General features: G+C 56.8%; 3 protein-coding genes across 3 annotated transcripts; 1 reads left to right on the top strand and 2 right to left on the bottom strand.

Annotated features, from left to right (window-relative positions):
- Positions 1-3,916: 3,916 nt before the first annotated feature.
- Positions 3,917-5,011, bottom strand: SPSK_00839 (uncharacterized protein; the record flags this gene model as incomplete). Its single annotated transcript, XM_016727785.1, has 1 exon — positions 3,917-5,011. The coding sequence occupies one exon, from the start codon at positions 5,009-5,011 to the stop codon at positions 3,917-3,919; it is 1,095 nt and encodes a 364-aa protein (XP_016584373.1).
- Positions 5,012-9,791: 4,780 nt separating this feature from the next.
- On the bottom strand, positions 9,792-11,525 carry SPSK_00758 (periodic tryptophan protein 1; the record flags this gene model as incomplete). Its single annotated transcript, XM_016727706.1, has 1 exon — positions 9,792-11,525. The coding sequence occupies one exon, from the start codon at positions 11,523-11,525 to the stop codon at positions 9,792-9,794; it is 1,734 nt and encodes a 577-aa protein (XP_016584372.1).
- Positions 11,526-11,924: 399 nt separating this feature from the next.
- Positions 11,925-15,281, top strand: SPSK_00678 (pre-mRNA-splicing factor ATP-dependent RNA helicase PRP16; the record flags this gene model as incomplete). The annotated part of the gene is made up of 1 exon (XM_016727628.1): positions 11,925-15,281. The coding sequence occupies one exon, from the start codon at positions 11,925-11,927 to the stop codon at positions 15,279-15,281; it is 3,357 nt and encodes a 1,118-aa protein (XP_016584371.1).
- Between the last annotated feature and the right edge of the window lie 434 nt (positions 15,282-15,715).

Raw genomic sequence — 15,715 nt, 5'->3', positions numbered from 1 at the left:
GGACCTTCGTATTTGTTGTGCGCGACTGAAGACGAAAAAACCACACATGTGAGTGGGAATGAGAAAGTAACAACACGAGATCGAAAATGGCGATCCTTCAAAGAGATAGGGGTCCCTTTTGACTTTAACGGTTGAAAGGGACTTGCCAGGACTTGCTCAAGCATCTCGAAAATCCACGAGAAATGGCGAAACGAGGCGCCGACTACTAATTCGTGACGAAGAGCCACTTTGGCACGAAAAAAGAGTGTACGCAAGTTCGCAAACAGACAGCGGTGTCCCCCCACAATCTGCACGCGATGCACATTCCAGACTGCTATCCACCCATCCGGACACCGACCACTCGCGCCCAGTCGTTTTGCCCACCTGCTCAAGCATGGCGCCTGTTTTGACAGAAAAGGGAGGGTTGTTTCGATGTAAGTCGGTACTTCATAGTGCAGCCGTGAGACGATTGTCTACGAAAGCGCATGGTGGGCGGTGGAAAAGAGCCAGTCTTTGTGCAGCATGCTCCCACGTGTAGGCTGAGTGGCCCCTTTGGGTGGCCTGTTTTGGCCCTCGACAGCTAGGCTTGTTCTCAGCCGCGCGAGATCGCCACCCCCAACTTTGCTCTTTGCTCCATTCAGAGGCCCGCCCTTTATTTAGCTTATTTTTAACGACTTATTTTTGCGTGTCGGCGAAATAGACTGGCGCATCTCGACCAAGACACGCGAGCACATGAGCCAACCTCGATGGTCAGCACATCCTGATTCAGAGAGAGGCTGACGCAGGGCGTGGGATGGTTGATTTAGATTTACGAGCGTCATGTTACGAGTGTACGAAAGAGAAAGGGGGGCACAACCTTAGCATCGTAGGCAACGATCTCACATGCTGCTGGCCTCTGACTCTGCAATTTCCGCCATTTGTGGTCGCGTGCGGTTTTTCTCTTCTTGTTCGACAGAGAGGATCAAAGCCGACCAGGCCGGATCTTCCTCCAGGACCTCAGCGGAGAACTCCCCTAAACAAACACAAGCCTCGTCATCAAAAGGGGGGGGGGGGGTTGTCAAGGTGGATCATGGACCCTCTCCCCTGCTGCCAGTCACTGTGAGAGACCCTCTGTCTCCGCCACTTGTTTGTGGTCTCGTGTGCAATATCCTCTTTCTGATTTGGCTTCATTTGCTGCCCCTCCTCTTCATTGCCGGCCTCCTCATGCACGCTATTGTGGTCGCCGTGTGTCGTGCATCGTATGTTGCACGTTGTTTCCGAACCTTGATGGTCGCGAGATGCACGCCGAACCAAGGAGGAGGAGAGTGCAAGAAGACAGGAACGACACAAACGACGGGGGGGTGGAAGAGGAGAGAACCGGCGGGGTTATTTCGTGTCGTGTGCCTCTGTCGAAATGTCGGGCTCTGCATGTCTCACGTCCGCTCCGCTGCGGCACTCCCAATGCAAATTGTTTGCAACAGTTGAGGTTGAGAGGTTACCGTCTTCTTTGAGAGGTTCTCCATAGAGCAGGGCCATGAACCTCCGCTGCCGGGATGCTTCGTTTAGAAAATTGAAATCTGAACTTCACATATGCATCAGAAGGGTTCGTAACCTTTCGCAAAGTGCAAGGAAGACAGATTAAGGTGCTCGTTGTTTGATGTGTTACCGACGAGGATTTGTTTGGTTGGCAGATCTACCGGATAGGCCCGCGAAATGTGGCTGGTGCGAAATGCGCCACAGGCTTGCAATTTTGTGGGGCACAATAGTCGTTCGTCCAACTTTATCTACAGTCGAAAATTTCCGGCGCTTTTCCCCCTCCCTTCTCTTTTCCGTTCTTCTTCTCTCTATGCAACGTCGCGCTCTCTGAACCACCCCTCGCCGTTTTTGGAGAGAAGGGAGTTTGGGCTTGGATCTGTATTTCTCTCGAAACGATCCGTATTCTGAGAGCGGTTGCTAGATTGACTTTACAAGGCCCGCTCGTTTGAGGGAATCCAGAGCGGTTTTTTCTGCAAGGATTGGTTCCCATGGTTTTCGCTGGCACATTCCAAACCTACCTATCTCTGCCGTATTGATCCGACAGGCTCGTCATGTTTTGCATTCTTTTCTTCCACGTTGTGATCGGAGGCTGCACTGGGCAGGCATCTGACGTCTCTGTGTTTTTCTGCGTTTGGCCGCTTTGATGCGACGACTTGAAACGACAGCCGAATAGCCTGTTGGGAAGGTGCGTCGAGGGCTCGACAGCGCGTGATCCGTCTTGCCCTTCTCACGTCTAGTTTCTTCACAAAGTGATCGTCTCACAGACATGCCCAGCGCAGCCACCGACATCAGCAGCAGAATAGCGCGGGCTTCTGGCCTTTGCGTTGCAGTTTTTTTACGCAATGGTTCCATATTCCGAAGGCCCTTCTCACCAACCCAATAGAATAGCGTCTGCACCCCTCTCATTGGCCAACAAGCCGCTGGGCCTTCTGCACGCCGACACACTCTCCCATATGCAACAGCAGTGGTCACACCGTTGCTTTTACTGGTCCCTTCGGTGGCTTTGTGTGATGGGAAGGTTGGTCCCGCTTCTCGATCGTTCCCTTTCTCCCCTCCTTTTTGACTTCTGCAAGACTAGGGCCTAGCTTGCATACAAACTAAAGTGCGTAGATCAATGCATGTCTTGGTGGTCTTTTGAGTGCGTAACAAACAGGGTTTTCGTCGAGGGCGAGCGCCGCGAAACAAGAAAAGCAGTGTAAAGAGAGACGGCGCGAACTGAATGTCGAGAATGGACGAGTAAACATACAGGGTAGGCGACTCCTCTCTCCCCCAATACGGTTTGCGCCGTGGTCATCCAGCAATCGTGTCAGATGGTTGGGGGGGTGCAGCAGCTGCTACCAGTCCATCTGCGGAAACACGGCTGGTGATCAGCCGGGAGCACCACGGGGAAATAGATGAGGGGAAGCTGGAGAGTAAGAGAGAGAGGCAATAATAGTTGGCTCCTGCTATGATATGCGTGCCGTTTCGCTAGTTGTTCGCCTATCACTTTTCACAGGCAATTGGCGGTCGCTGCAGGTGCCGTGAAAATAGGAGTGTTATCATATTTGGGCAAACTCTAATCGTCATAGCTCAGAGACAATCCCGATCTCTGCGAACCCATAAACACCGATATTGGGCCCGACAAGTTGACCCCAGAGGCTCAATACAGAAAACGCACGCGGGCCATATGGCGGATATTAGCGGACGTAGGGAAAGGCAGAAAAAGGTAAATAAAGTATCGCGATGATGGGCTTCCTCCTGTTGACGTGCATTACTGTATATACGAACAGGGCTACGTCCTCTCTTCCGATGTCCACCGAAACCACATATATGTATTGACACCACAGGCTCGCCGAGCGTCAACAGGAACACAACGGAGGATAAAAGAAGGCACCAGGCACAGATTGCATGAGGGTGGAAAACAGCCACTTTTATATTGCATCTAGTTTAGAGGTAAATGCATAGAGCAGAAATAGATTCATTTGTGACTATGGCAAGAAAGAAGGAGTGTCAAGAAGGTACACATTTGTGAATGAACGTTGGATAGCTCGATACATGAAACCATTGAAGAATATAGTAAAGGAGTGAATAAGAACAGACAAAACGTGAAAGCTCCGGGGTGTCAATTTTTGGCCCCCTGTCCACATCGATCATAGTCATGATATCAAAAGGTTTGACAAGTAAAAAAAGTGCAAAAAAACCACCGTCCCTGATTGAGGGAGGCTTCGATATACCCGTAAAAATATTTCCCAGAAGCGCCCCGAAAATCTAACGTTGACCTGTATTCCATAGCCCACCGTGTTCCCCGAAGAAAAGAGTAAAAGTGAAAAGACGACGAACCCAGTCGTTGAAAAGAAGTATGTGACAAGAAGGGAAGAAGAAAGTATGTGCAGCGAAAAAAATCGTTAAGAAAGTTTCGTAGTCGTTTTGAAAAAACATCAGGTTAGATCCAGACGGCTGCCATAGGCCGCGATTCCGAAAAGAATGTGGTCATGAGGCCCTGGATGTCGCTGATGTACGACTCGGCACTGTACTTCTTCAGTCCTTGGCGAACGAGTTCGCGCTCTTCTTCGGCGAAAATGGGGTTCGAGCTAATGGGAGCGGGCTCCTCAATCAGTGCGCCGTCCTTGCCAAACTCTTCAACGAGCTCAGACACCTTGGCCAGTTCGTGGCCAAAAGGATGCGTTTCGGAGTAGTCCTTCTTGTGCGAGACAGGTGGCGGCGCGACGCTGCTGACGGGGCCAGTGGCGCCGCTGACAGAGGCGGCGGGCGCGTGGTGGTGGACAGACAGCGACGACTTGACGGTCGCGGTGTGCGAAGTCGACGTGACGCTGGTGCTGGTCGAGCTCGACGACGAGCGCGAGAAGCTGAAGCTGGCCTTGGTGGACAGCGAACGGGACGACTGCTCCGACATGCGCGAGACAGAGCGGTGGCGCGTGAGGCCGTCGTACGATTTCTTGGTGTGCGAGGGGGCACGCTGGGGAATGGCGGGTGCCTCCGAAGCAGGAAACGCGGCCGTGCCGGCCTGTGCGGGCGAGGCATTGGGGCTGTTGCTGCTGCTGCTGCTGTCGGCCGAGGCGATACCGAGGCCGCTAGCCTCGGGCGTCGTCTGTCTTGGCGGCGTAAAGTAGCAAGACAAATGGTTGGGCTCGGGCGACATGGCGCGCTTGTCGTTGGGGGACGGGGTGTCCGGGCTAGTCGGGGGCGTGGACGCAGCGGTGTAGCCCGAATCAGACTCGTCGTCGGATTTGCTGGAGGTGGACGGTGAGGAGTGGACGTTGGCGGTAGCGGTGTTGGATCCAGGGAAGATGTCCGGCGCGCTGTAGGAGAGCATGTTGGTGGTGTGCACAAGCTCGACGGGCCCCGAGATCTTGTTGCGGATGGAGCCATGTGTCATGAATGCCTTGGTCGACTGTTTGCGGTGCAGCAAGCCGTCGGACGGGGGGTGGGCAGAGTTGTTGTCGGCGGCTTCCCTGTTGTTCTTGATTTCCAGGGTTTGCCGCACCCGGCGGGTGGTGAAAGCTCTTGCGAGAGACATGTCGAATGTGTGAAGAAGAACGGGAAAAAAAGGTAAAAAGTAAAGTGAAGCGATTCTCAGAAAAGGATGGTCGACTCAGAGTAGACTCCGCTGATGGGGAGTCGGCGAGCGGTGAAAAGGTGCAAGATAGGGATGTTGAAAATGAATGTGAAAAGTGAGGATGCAAAGGAGAGCGGCTCTCAGACTTCTCAGAAACGTGAGAGCGAAAAGGCGCAGATCAAATCAGAAACAATGGCGCAGAAGGGGAGGGCCACGAGTATAAAAGGTGTCACACGTCAAAGGTCACAACCAGTTGTGAACATGCCAGTGTTGACACGGCTTCTTGTGCGACGGGCGCAGTGGCAAAAGCGGTCTAGACGAGGGACACGACGAAAATAAAACAAGGAGGTCGACAGAGTGAGGTGTGTCGCCTGGCGATTCCTTGCAAAGATGCAGTCGTCGTTGTCTCTTTATCCGATGTCTCTTTTCGGAAACCCAAGTAAAGGGTAAATGGCGGAGCGCGGAGGGGATATAAAGAAACAAAACAACGGGCCAAAGAGCGCCCCAAGAACAAAAGGCAAGGGCGGCACAAACAAAAGCGACGCTTGCTGATCGTCGGCTGTGATTGGCTGCGGTGTTTGGTGAAGAAAGCGTCAACCCCTCCACTACCGTTTAGGGAAGGTACGGGCGGCTCGAGTGGGCAGATACCCCGTTCAGGCGCGGAAGGTTTTCGTAGCGCAAGGGCGACCAGCGGACAGCCGCTCGTGATAAAAATAACAATGCGGTGGTGAAAGGGTGGTTTCTGCGGGCCTTGTGCTGCCGTGCTGGTGATGCCGCGTGCGTCGTGCGTGTGCGTCAGTGTCGTCCAAGGGCGAGCTCGAAAGACAGTTGGTGTGTGTGCTGGTGGTCTGAGACTCGTTTCCTCGTTTTTGCCCTCGTTTACTATCTCCCTGCGCTTGCGGACGAGAGGTTACCGAAAAGGGCGATGCGATGCGACTCTGGCGGTGCGAGTCAAAGTGACGTGAAAATGGAAAGAGCGGTGTTTCTGGATCCAGTCCAGAAAATTCGTCGAGAATGGGCGCTCCTGCGATTTCAGGAATGCGGTTGGACGTTGTTGCGGGAAGGAGCGATTGAGCAGAGAAGAATGCGGCTTCCTGCTATGGGAGAAGCAGATGTTGTCTCACGGTATGGTGTATTTTGGATTTTAGATGCTTGGATCGGTGTGTATATTTTTTGGTTTGTCAGAAAAATAGTCCTGCTGGAAGAAGAGTCGCGCCTGCGACAAAATCGAAAAGAGTGTGAACTGTGCACGTTGCGTGCGACGGTGGGCGGAACTCAAAGGAGAGACGGCGAGCAGCACTCAGTAAAAAGGCGAAAAGAAGGGAAATGACGAACGAGAAGAAACGATGAGAAAGGAAGGAATGGTGACAAAGTAACCGTGGTAGGGAAAGGGTAGAAAGAGACGAGAGGAAAGAAACAAACCCGTCGCGGGAAACATTCCCATATGAAGGAAGGACGCGGCCAACGCCATGGGTGCGCAACGCACATGGCGATGCGCTCTATCTCGACTCTTTCCTTTTTCGCTCACGGTGGTGCCTTGAGCCTTTTTGCCCCTGGATCGCGACAAGTATATGCTACCACGGCCATCGCCTTGCTTAGCGTGGGTTCACAGGTACCTCAGTACCTCGCTAGATACCCCACGCTCAGGGGAAAAACTCGCTAGGCAAGGGCTAGGCTTGCTAGCGGAAAGAGAATTTTTTAGTCTCTGATCTGGTCCTCTCCAGGCGTCGACGGACGTCTTTCTTTCGATCGGCTGGCGTTCTGGAACTGTCCTTTTCCCTTTTCGCCCATTTTGCCACGTTTGCGACTTCTCCGATGGCTCAGCAGGCACAACTCTGGGCCTCAGCGTTGGTGTGTGTCTGTGTTGTGCCTATTCAATTTACTTGTTTTGGATGTGCAGACACGTCCGATAGCTCATCGATAGCTCGTCATGTCACCTGATGTCCACCAGCCGTTCTTTCCCCCAAGACCATGTCAGTCCTTTTATGGGTGCGCTGGTGCGGTTCCTGACTTTGCCCACTATGCTGCAACCCATCTCCGCTGAGGAAGGAACCTGGCTCCATCGTCACTGCGAGAATCCCCATCCGCTTTTTGCTGCGCCCGAGCGGCCAGTTTCAATCTCTCCCCTTTATCCCTGTCAAGGGTGTGGGTCGCCAAACTGTGGTTGGTCCTTTTCCAACTCTGGCCAGGGGTTGTCTTTCTTTGCTGATTTTTTCCCCTTGTCGGCTTTGGGCTTCTCGCTTCTCTCTTCCCGTTGGCCAATGGGCAAAACGGGCCTGCAAAAAAGATGAGCAAAACAGCCAAAAGATGCAAAAGACCTAAAAGCCCAAAGACCGAAAAGGACCACCCAACCAGACAGACACACGCCTTCGCAAACCCACCCGCCCACTATCTATTCTTTTTAGGCTCAGAAACCCCTTTGCACCTTGCACAGCGTGGGTGGAGTGGAGAATATCAACCGCCAACAGACTCGAAAGGAAGCATCCCTCTCTTTTTATCCATTCCCCTTGCAAGTCCTCTACTCCGTTCATGTACATGCTCTCCCTAGTTGGATGCCATGTGTGCGGACAGCAGTTGTTGATGTGGCCAAGCAAGTCAAGCAAGGCCTTGGTGCGCGATTGTTGCAGACGGGGTTCGCTGCAAGCTGACGTGGTGCCACAGGACTAGCGGCCAGTGCGATGTCCGGACACATATCGAATGACCTAGGGATATCGTGAAATGGATGAAGAAGAAAGCGAGACGCCAGACTCTATCCGTGGCCGACCGGATGTATCTAGAGTCCAGACGAAGAACAGGGCGGTCTCGCGAGCTGAGACGAACATATCCGATACGTATGATGTATGTGTGCCACTCGAAATCGCCCCGGCTTGCGTACCACAAGCGAGATGCTTCATCCAAACCGTTTGCCTCTGTCGTCCTTTTCGCAATGGACACGACTACCTTTGTGGCCAGCAACAATACGCGAGACTATGGAGTACATGTAACTCTAAGCCATGACGAAGCCCGGAAAGCGGAGGAACAGTGCACCTAAGAGCCTGGGGGAAAGAAAGCCAGCGAATATCTGGCAAGCCTGTCCGCTTTACCGGATGACCTGAAGGAAAAGCTCAAGAGGCCCAAAGAGGAAAAGTGCGATCCTTGAACGCTAGTGGTCCTCAGGCCGAGTTGTTCCTTGCAGATGAAACATGCCCCCTGGGACCGCGCCCGCATCGCCGTCGCCCATTGGTTGGTTGGCCCCAGGGTCGGCAGCTCATTGGTGCACTGATCGAAACAAAGTTTCAAGATGACAGAAAGGTGAGTACGAGACAGCGCCGTTCTACTTCGTATCGAACCATCAGGGAAGCCATCTGGCAGTATCCAAGGCCAGAAGAGGCGTGGGAACTCTCAGCGCCCTTTGAGCCACCTGCACGGTTCGAGCGCAGGGAGCAAGCGCGAGCGCCTTGCCGATAAGTGCAACGTCTGTTTCAGAAGGGAGAAACACCCGCAGCAAGGGAAGCGATCATCGTCGCTTGTCGGAGCATAAACCGTGCAAGCTATTGATTTCTTCGGTGAAGATATGCAGCCATTTGGTGGCCAACTAAGTCAACTGCATCCAAGTTGAGCTGGCAAGGGAGACAGCAGATTAAACGCATAGACAGCTTTCGACGTTGTCGAGCTGGTATGCAAATCGACCTCAGATTCAACCTTCGCAGCACTGGAATGAAATGACGAAACAGCAACCGACGCACATGGAGTCTCAACGGCTGCTCCAGATGCCATACATGCCTCAATATTTGTCTTTCAGTCACATTGTTTCTGCTGTTTCTGCTGTTACTGCAGCTGAAGAGAACACCAGTCCGAGGATTTTCGTCAAGGCATAATTGCAGTTCCAGAAGACGTCGCGGAACATATCCATCCCAGGAAATCTGGTTCCGGTCCTGGGTTTCCTGCCGTCTGCGGAAAAACATGGCAGAACACAAACAGTAGGAGTCAGCCTCGTACGCCAGGTCGCTTGACCGTTGCAAGTTACTTCGTACGACGTACGCTGCAACACACAGTCAGAGAGGATGCGGCACTGTGCGGTCCGACCGCCGATGCGCTGCAAATCAATCGCTTCCCGCTTTTGATGTGCCCTGCCATTCCCTGTTTCTCGAAGCCTGTGCGGCCGAACAGCGTGACAAATGACGAGAACAAAGCAAAAGAGGAAAAGTTGAAAAACAAAGCAGGATGACATAAAACAATGTGACCAAATATCATTTCTAGGTTCATCACGGAGTGTCTTCCGTGTATCTATGTTGAAGATAGCCCTGCCCCGCTGGCAATGTAAACGATGAGACAAAAAAGCACAGGGGCAGAAAGGCAGACGTCATAGACATGTGTATATCAGATCCCAAGCCAGCAACCGCCCGAGCCCTCTCCAAATGGCGCTGTCCAGAGTCGGCTCCCACATTCTCGGAACACCGATCGACAGCCACATTCTATGCGTAGCAAAGGTTGAGACGGCGCGAGCGCTGAACGTGGTCGATTCTTCGCAAGTTTTGTTGTCTGAAACTGGGTGCTCGTGCATCAGCGGGCGATCCAGCGATCAGAGGTATCTATATGCCAGCAAGCACCAAGATAAAAGCTGGCATACAGTGGGCCACGCATGGCAAACGAAACGACGGAGAAAAGCGCATCCTTTTGCTGATGGCATGAACACCAGCAACCTGCTAAACCGTGATTGCCGTCCCCACGTAGCAGAACAATTTCCGATCTGTGATGGAGCTCAGTCCTCACCCATCGACTCATCGTCGTCGTCATCGCTGCCCTTGCCAACAGCCACGCCGCCCTCGCCCTCCTCACCCTCCTCCTCGTCATCGGAGCTTTCCTCGCTGTCGTCGTCCTCGACGCCAATCATGCGCTCCTCCACGTCGCCGTCGGCCGCGTTCGGCAACTTGGACGCAAATGCCTGGCGCACGGCGGCGTTGGTGCTCGTGTCCCACACCGTCAGGTTGCCCTTGCTGCCGGCCACAGCCAGGCGGAAGGCCACCTCCGGATCAGGCGCAAACTGCGTGGAGAAGACCTTGCCGACGTCGAGGGTGCGCGACACGACCATGCTGGGACCGGACGCCTGGATGTTCCACAGCTTGACGGTGCGGTCGCCCGAGCCGGTGGCCATGTAGCCGGGAATGTGCGGGTTGACATCAAACGACGACACCGACTCGTCGTGTGCCTGCAGGGTCCAGACCGCCTTGGTCTGCGTCGGGTCGGCTGGCGCCATGCGCACGTCGTGGTAGTGCACGATGCCGTTCTCGGTCGACACAAAGAAGAAGTTGGGGTGGTGGGGGTCCCAGCGGACGTTCTCGACGTCGCTCTCCACGCCCCAGCGCGGCCGCGTGGCCTCGGGCGCGCGCATGTCGGCGGCCACAATCGTGCGGTCGTAGCTGCCGCTCAGCAGCACCGTCGACTCGACGGCGTGCCATGCCAGCGAGCAGACCTTGTCGGTGTGGTAGGTGTAGGACTTGGCGCACGTCGCCGTGTTGAGGTCCCAGAGCTTGACGGTCGTGTCGGCCGACGCCGAGGCCAGGAGGTTGCGGTGCTTGCGGTTCGCGGCGAGCGACAGCACGGCGTCGACGTGGTAGTGGTCGTTGGCCTTGGCCTTGCTCTTCTTCTTTTTCTTCTTCTTCTTCTTCTCGTCGCCTGCGCCCGCAGAGGCCTCGCCGGCCTTGCCGCCCTGGCCCAGGATGGCGTTGGGATACATGCAGTCGACCGTGTCCAGGTCCCAGATCTCAATGTCCGGGTCCATGGTGCCGACGGCAACAAAGTTGGCGACGGCGCCCGCGGCCGCGCTGGGCTTGCCGACGGGCAGGTCGAGCCACTCGACGCACAGCGGGATGGCCGGTAGCATGATGTCGTGGTGGACGTACAGGTTGTCGGCCTCGTCCTCGTACACGTAGACCTCGAGGTGCGCCAGCTCGTCCTCGACCTTGGCAGCCAGCACGAGGTTGTCCGTTGCCAGCACCTGCAGGTCCTCGCGGTCGTCCTCCTCGTCCTCGGCGTTGGCGTCCTGCAGCGTAATGTAAGGGTCGTCTTTATTGGACTCGTAGTAAGCCAGCGACTTGATGTTGCCGAAGATGGACATGGGCTGCCCGTCGCTGACACCGCCGGCGGCGTCGTCGTCCTCGTCGTCGTAGTTGTCGAGGTTGTACTCCTTCAGGTCGTCGTCGTCAATGTCGATTGTGGCGGCGGCGGCGGCTACGTTGGCTTTTGGCTTTTTGCTCGTCTTGCCATTCTTCGCCGCACCCTCGGTCTGATCCTCTGTCTGACCCTCGGCCTCGCCATCATCCTCGCCTTCACCCTCCTCTCGTGCCTCGTCGAGGTCCTCTTGCGCATCCTCCAGCTGCAGCTTGGCTAATTTGGCGATGCGCTCAAACTCGTCCTCGTTAAACTCGTACTTTTGGGGGAACGGGGCCGCGAAACCGCGCGGCACCCATGCCGTGGTCGTAATCATGGAAGACATGGCGGTGGTCGCTTGTCGTCGCCTGTCGGTAGAAGTACGAAATCAAAAAAAAGCGAACGACACAAAGAAAACAGAAAGAAAAAACAAGGCTTTGGATTCACCGATTCTCAGTTGCTGCTGTTTTGCGAAAAAATCCTCCCCTCGAACTTTTTAGCGGGTCCAGGCGCTAGCGGGGCTTATCTTATCGAGCTTCTGCTTGGCAGGCGCTAAAAAGTGGTTTGCAGCACTGAAACCGCATGCTCTAGCGCGCTTCGACCACTGAACATTTTCATACCGCCAGCTGAATTCACCTCACAACATCTCTACTGGTGTCTCTCACACACACGTTGACGAGCCTCGTCTCGCATCTCTACGCTGCTTGCCCCCTGACACCACGGTATCAAGCGTCTGACGAGCACGATGGATCGGGACTACGGACGCTACCGCGAGAGGGACCGCGGCGGACGGGACTACGACCGCGACCGTGGCGGCAGAGATCACGATCGAGACCGTGACTTTCGCGGCCACCACGACAGAGACAGCCGAGACAGCCGAGATGGAGGAGGCAGAGGCCGCGACGGCGATCGGGATCGGGACCGAGACCGGGATGTGGGTTACGGCGGAGATCGAAACGACTGGAACGACCGCTCTGATCGCAACGGCCGTAATGAATCCGATCCGCACTTCAAGCGGCGCAGGCTCAACTTCAACCGATCCGTTCGAGACGACGGTGGCGGTGGCGGCGGCGGCAGCAGCAGCAGAAATGGCCGTTTCGATCGGGGACGGCCACCACGAGATGACTACAGCAGCCGGTCGGCGACACCAAGGGGCGACCGCAACCGGCGCGACGCGACACCCACACAAGAAGAGTTTGGCGCCACGGGCGAGGAAGGTGTCTCGGCCGAGGACGAGAAGGCACTGGACCGCGACTGGTACACGGGCGACGAGTTCGGGCACACCTTTGGCGACGAAGACCACAACCCGTTTGGGTCCTACGACGACACCTCGTGGGCGGACAAGGAACGCCAGGAGCAGCAGATGCTCGAGAAGAAGACGGGCCGTTTCGACCGCGTGAACCCACGAACACTACAGAAGCAAAAGGATGTCGACGCCTGGGAGACGAACCGCATGCTGACGAGCGGCGTTGCGCAGCGGCGGGACATGGGTGCCGACTTTGGCGACGACGAAGAGGCGACGCGCGTGCACCTGTTGGTGCACAACCTGCGGCCGCCGTTCCTGGACGGCAAGACCATCTTTACGAAGCAGCTTGAGCCCGTGCCGGCCGTGCGCGACTTCCAGAGCGACATGGCCGTCTTCAGTCGAAAGGGCAGCAAGGTCGTGCGCGAGCGGCGACAGCAGCGCGAGCGGCAGCGCGCGGCAAAGGACGCGACGAACGCGGCAGGCACGACGCTCGGCAACCTGATGGGCGTGCGGGGCGACAACGACGACGACAGCGCGCTGCCCCTGGCCGGCGAGGAGGAAGAGGCGAAGAAGAGCAAGTCGGGTGCCCACCCCGACGCCGCCGGCGCAAAGGGAAGCAACAAGTTCGCGGAGCACATGAAGAAGAACGAGGGCGCCAGCTCGTTCAGCCAGAGCAAGAGCCTGCGCGAGCAGCGCGAGTACCTGCCGGCGTTTGCGGTGCGCGAGGACCTGATGCGCGTCATCCGCGACAACCAGGTCATTATCGTCGTGGGCGAGACGGGCTCGGGCAAGACGACGCAGCTGACGCAGTTTCTGTACGAAGACGGCTACGGCCACGTGGGCATGATCGGGTGCACGCAGCCGCGGCGTGTGGCGGCGATGAGCGTGGCCAAGCGCGTCAGCGAGGAGATGGAGGTCAAGCTCGGCAGCACGGTGGGCTACGCGATCCGCTTCGAGGACTGCACGAGCAAGGACACCGTCATCAAGTACGTGACGGACGGCGTGCTGCTGCGCGAGTCGCTCAACGAGCCCGACCTCGACCGCTACTCGTGCATCATCATGGACGAGGCGCACGAGCGCGCGCTCAACACGGACGTGCTGCTGGGCCTGTTCAAGAAGATCCTGCAGCGGCGCCGCGACATCAAGCTGATTGTGACGTCCGCCACCATGAACTCGAAGCGCTTCGCCGACTTCTTTGGCGGCGCGCCCGAGTTTGTCATCCCCGGCCGCACGTTCCCCGTGGACGTCATGTTCCACCGCACGCCCGTCGAGGACTACGTCGACCAGGCGGTCCAGCAGGTTCTGGCGATCCACGTGTCCATGGGCCCCGGCGACATTCTCGTCTTCATGACGGGCCAGGAGGACGTCGAGGTCACGTGCGAGCTGGTGCGCGAGCGCCTCGACACGCTCAAGGACCCGCCCAAGCTGAGCATCCTGCCCATGTACAGCCAGATGCCGGCGGACCTGCAGGCCAAGATCTTTGACAAGGCCGCGCCGGGCGTGCGCAAGTGCATCGTGGCCACCAACATTGCCGAGACCAGCCTGACGGTCGACGGCATCATGTACGTCGTGGACCCCGGCTACTCCAAGCTCAAGGTGTACAACCCGCGCATGGGCATGGACACGCTGCAGATCACGCCAATCTCGCAGGCCAACTCGTCGCAGCGGTCCGGGCGCGCCGGCCGCACAGGGCCCGGCAAGGCGTTCCGCCTGTTTACGGAAAAGGCCTTCAAGGACGAGCTGTACCTGCAGACCATCCCCGAGATCCAGCGCACCAACCTCAGCAACACGATCCTGCTGATCAAGTCGCTGGGCGTCAAGGACCTGCTCGACTTTGATTTCATGGACCCGCCGCCCCAGGACACCATCACGACGTCGCTGTTCGACCTGTGGGCGCTCGGCTCGCTCGACAACCTGGGCGAGCTGACCAGCCTCGGCCGCAAGATGAACGCGTTCCCCATGGACCCGCCGCTGGCCAAGCTGCTCATCATGGCCGAGACGTACCGCTGCAGCGAGGAGATGGTCACGATCGTGTCGATGCTGTCGGTGCCCAACGTCTTTTACCGGCCCAAGGAGCGCCAGGAGGAGTCGGATGCGGCGCGCGAAAAGTTTTTTGTGCCCGAGTCCGACCACCTGACGTACCTGCACGTCTACACCCAGTGGAAGGCCAACGGCTACCTCGACAGCTGGTGCACGCGCCACTTTTTGCACGCCAAGTCGCTGCGCCGCGCCAAGGAGGTCCGCGAGCAGCTCGTCGACATTATGAAGATGCAAAAGATGCCCATGACCAGCTGCGGCACCGACTGGGACGTCCTCCGCAAGTGCATCTGCTCCGGGTACTACCACCAGGCCGCCAAGGTCCGCGGCATCGGCGAGTACATCAATCTGCGCACCAGCGTCACCGTGCAGCTGCACCCGACCAGCGCACTCTACGGACTGGGCTTCCTGCCCGACTACGTCGTCTACCACGAGCTGATTCTGACGTCCAAGGAATACATGTCCACCGTCACCGCCGTCGACCCGCGCTGGCTGGCCGAGCTGGGCGGCGTGTTCTACTCGGTCAAGGAAAAGGGCTACTCGGCGCGCGAGAAGCGCGTCATCGAGACGGACTTTAACCGGCGCATGGAGATCGAGTCGCAGATGGCGCGCGACAAGCTGCGGCAGGACGAGCAGCGGCGCGCCGAGGCCGAGCGCGAGGCGCGGGCTGTGCAGCAGAGCGCCGACGCTGGCAGCGGCACCATCATCGGCGGCGGCAGCGGTGCCCATAGCGGCGCCGGTGGTGCGGCGGCCAAGAAGATTGTCGTGCACGGCGCTGTGCGCAAACCTGTGGCGAAAAAGCGCGGACGCGGTTTCTAGGGTGGGGGGAACTTGGAACAATGAAAAGACTTTTGCAAAACAAGACTTTCACTACACTGGCCCTTGCATTCCACTCAATGCTGAATCTCAAACGTCGCATCACCCTCGACGACGTCCCGGTCCTCCCTGTCGAGCCGCACCACTTTGGCCATTGATGGCCCGCGGTCCAGCTTCTGCAGCATGGTTGCAATGGCCGTCTCGTCGCCTTGTACCTCGCCCTCGACCTACGTCGGGTCAGCAAGGACCGTGGAAGACGATGTATAGAAGAATGCATGGCACCAGCGATACACACCTTGTTATTGGGCAAGTTCCGCACCCAGCCGGTCAGTGCTAGCTGGTTGGCCTGCTTCCGCGCAAAGTAGCTATGAAGTTGTCAGTCAGCTGAAGGATGACACTTGGATTCGATGCGTGCCGATCGCCAGCTTCACATTCAC

The sequence above is a fragment of the Sporothrix schenckii genome, assembly GCF_000961545.1.
Source record: "Sporothrix schenckii 1099-18 chromosome Unknown Cont48, whole genome shotgun sequence".
NCBI classification, from domain to species: Eukaryota; Fungi; Ascomycota; class Sordariomycetes; order Ophiostomatales; family Ophiostomataceae; genus Sporothrix; species Sporothrix schenckii.
The sequence above is the reverse complement of the archived record's forward strand: the minus strand, read 5'-3'. Positions and strand labels throughout refer to the sequence as shown.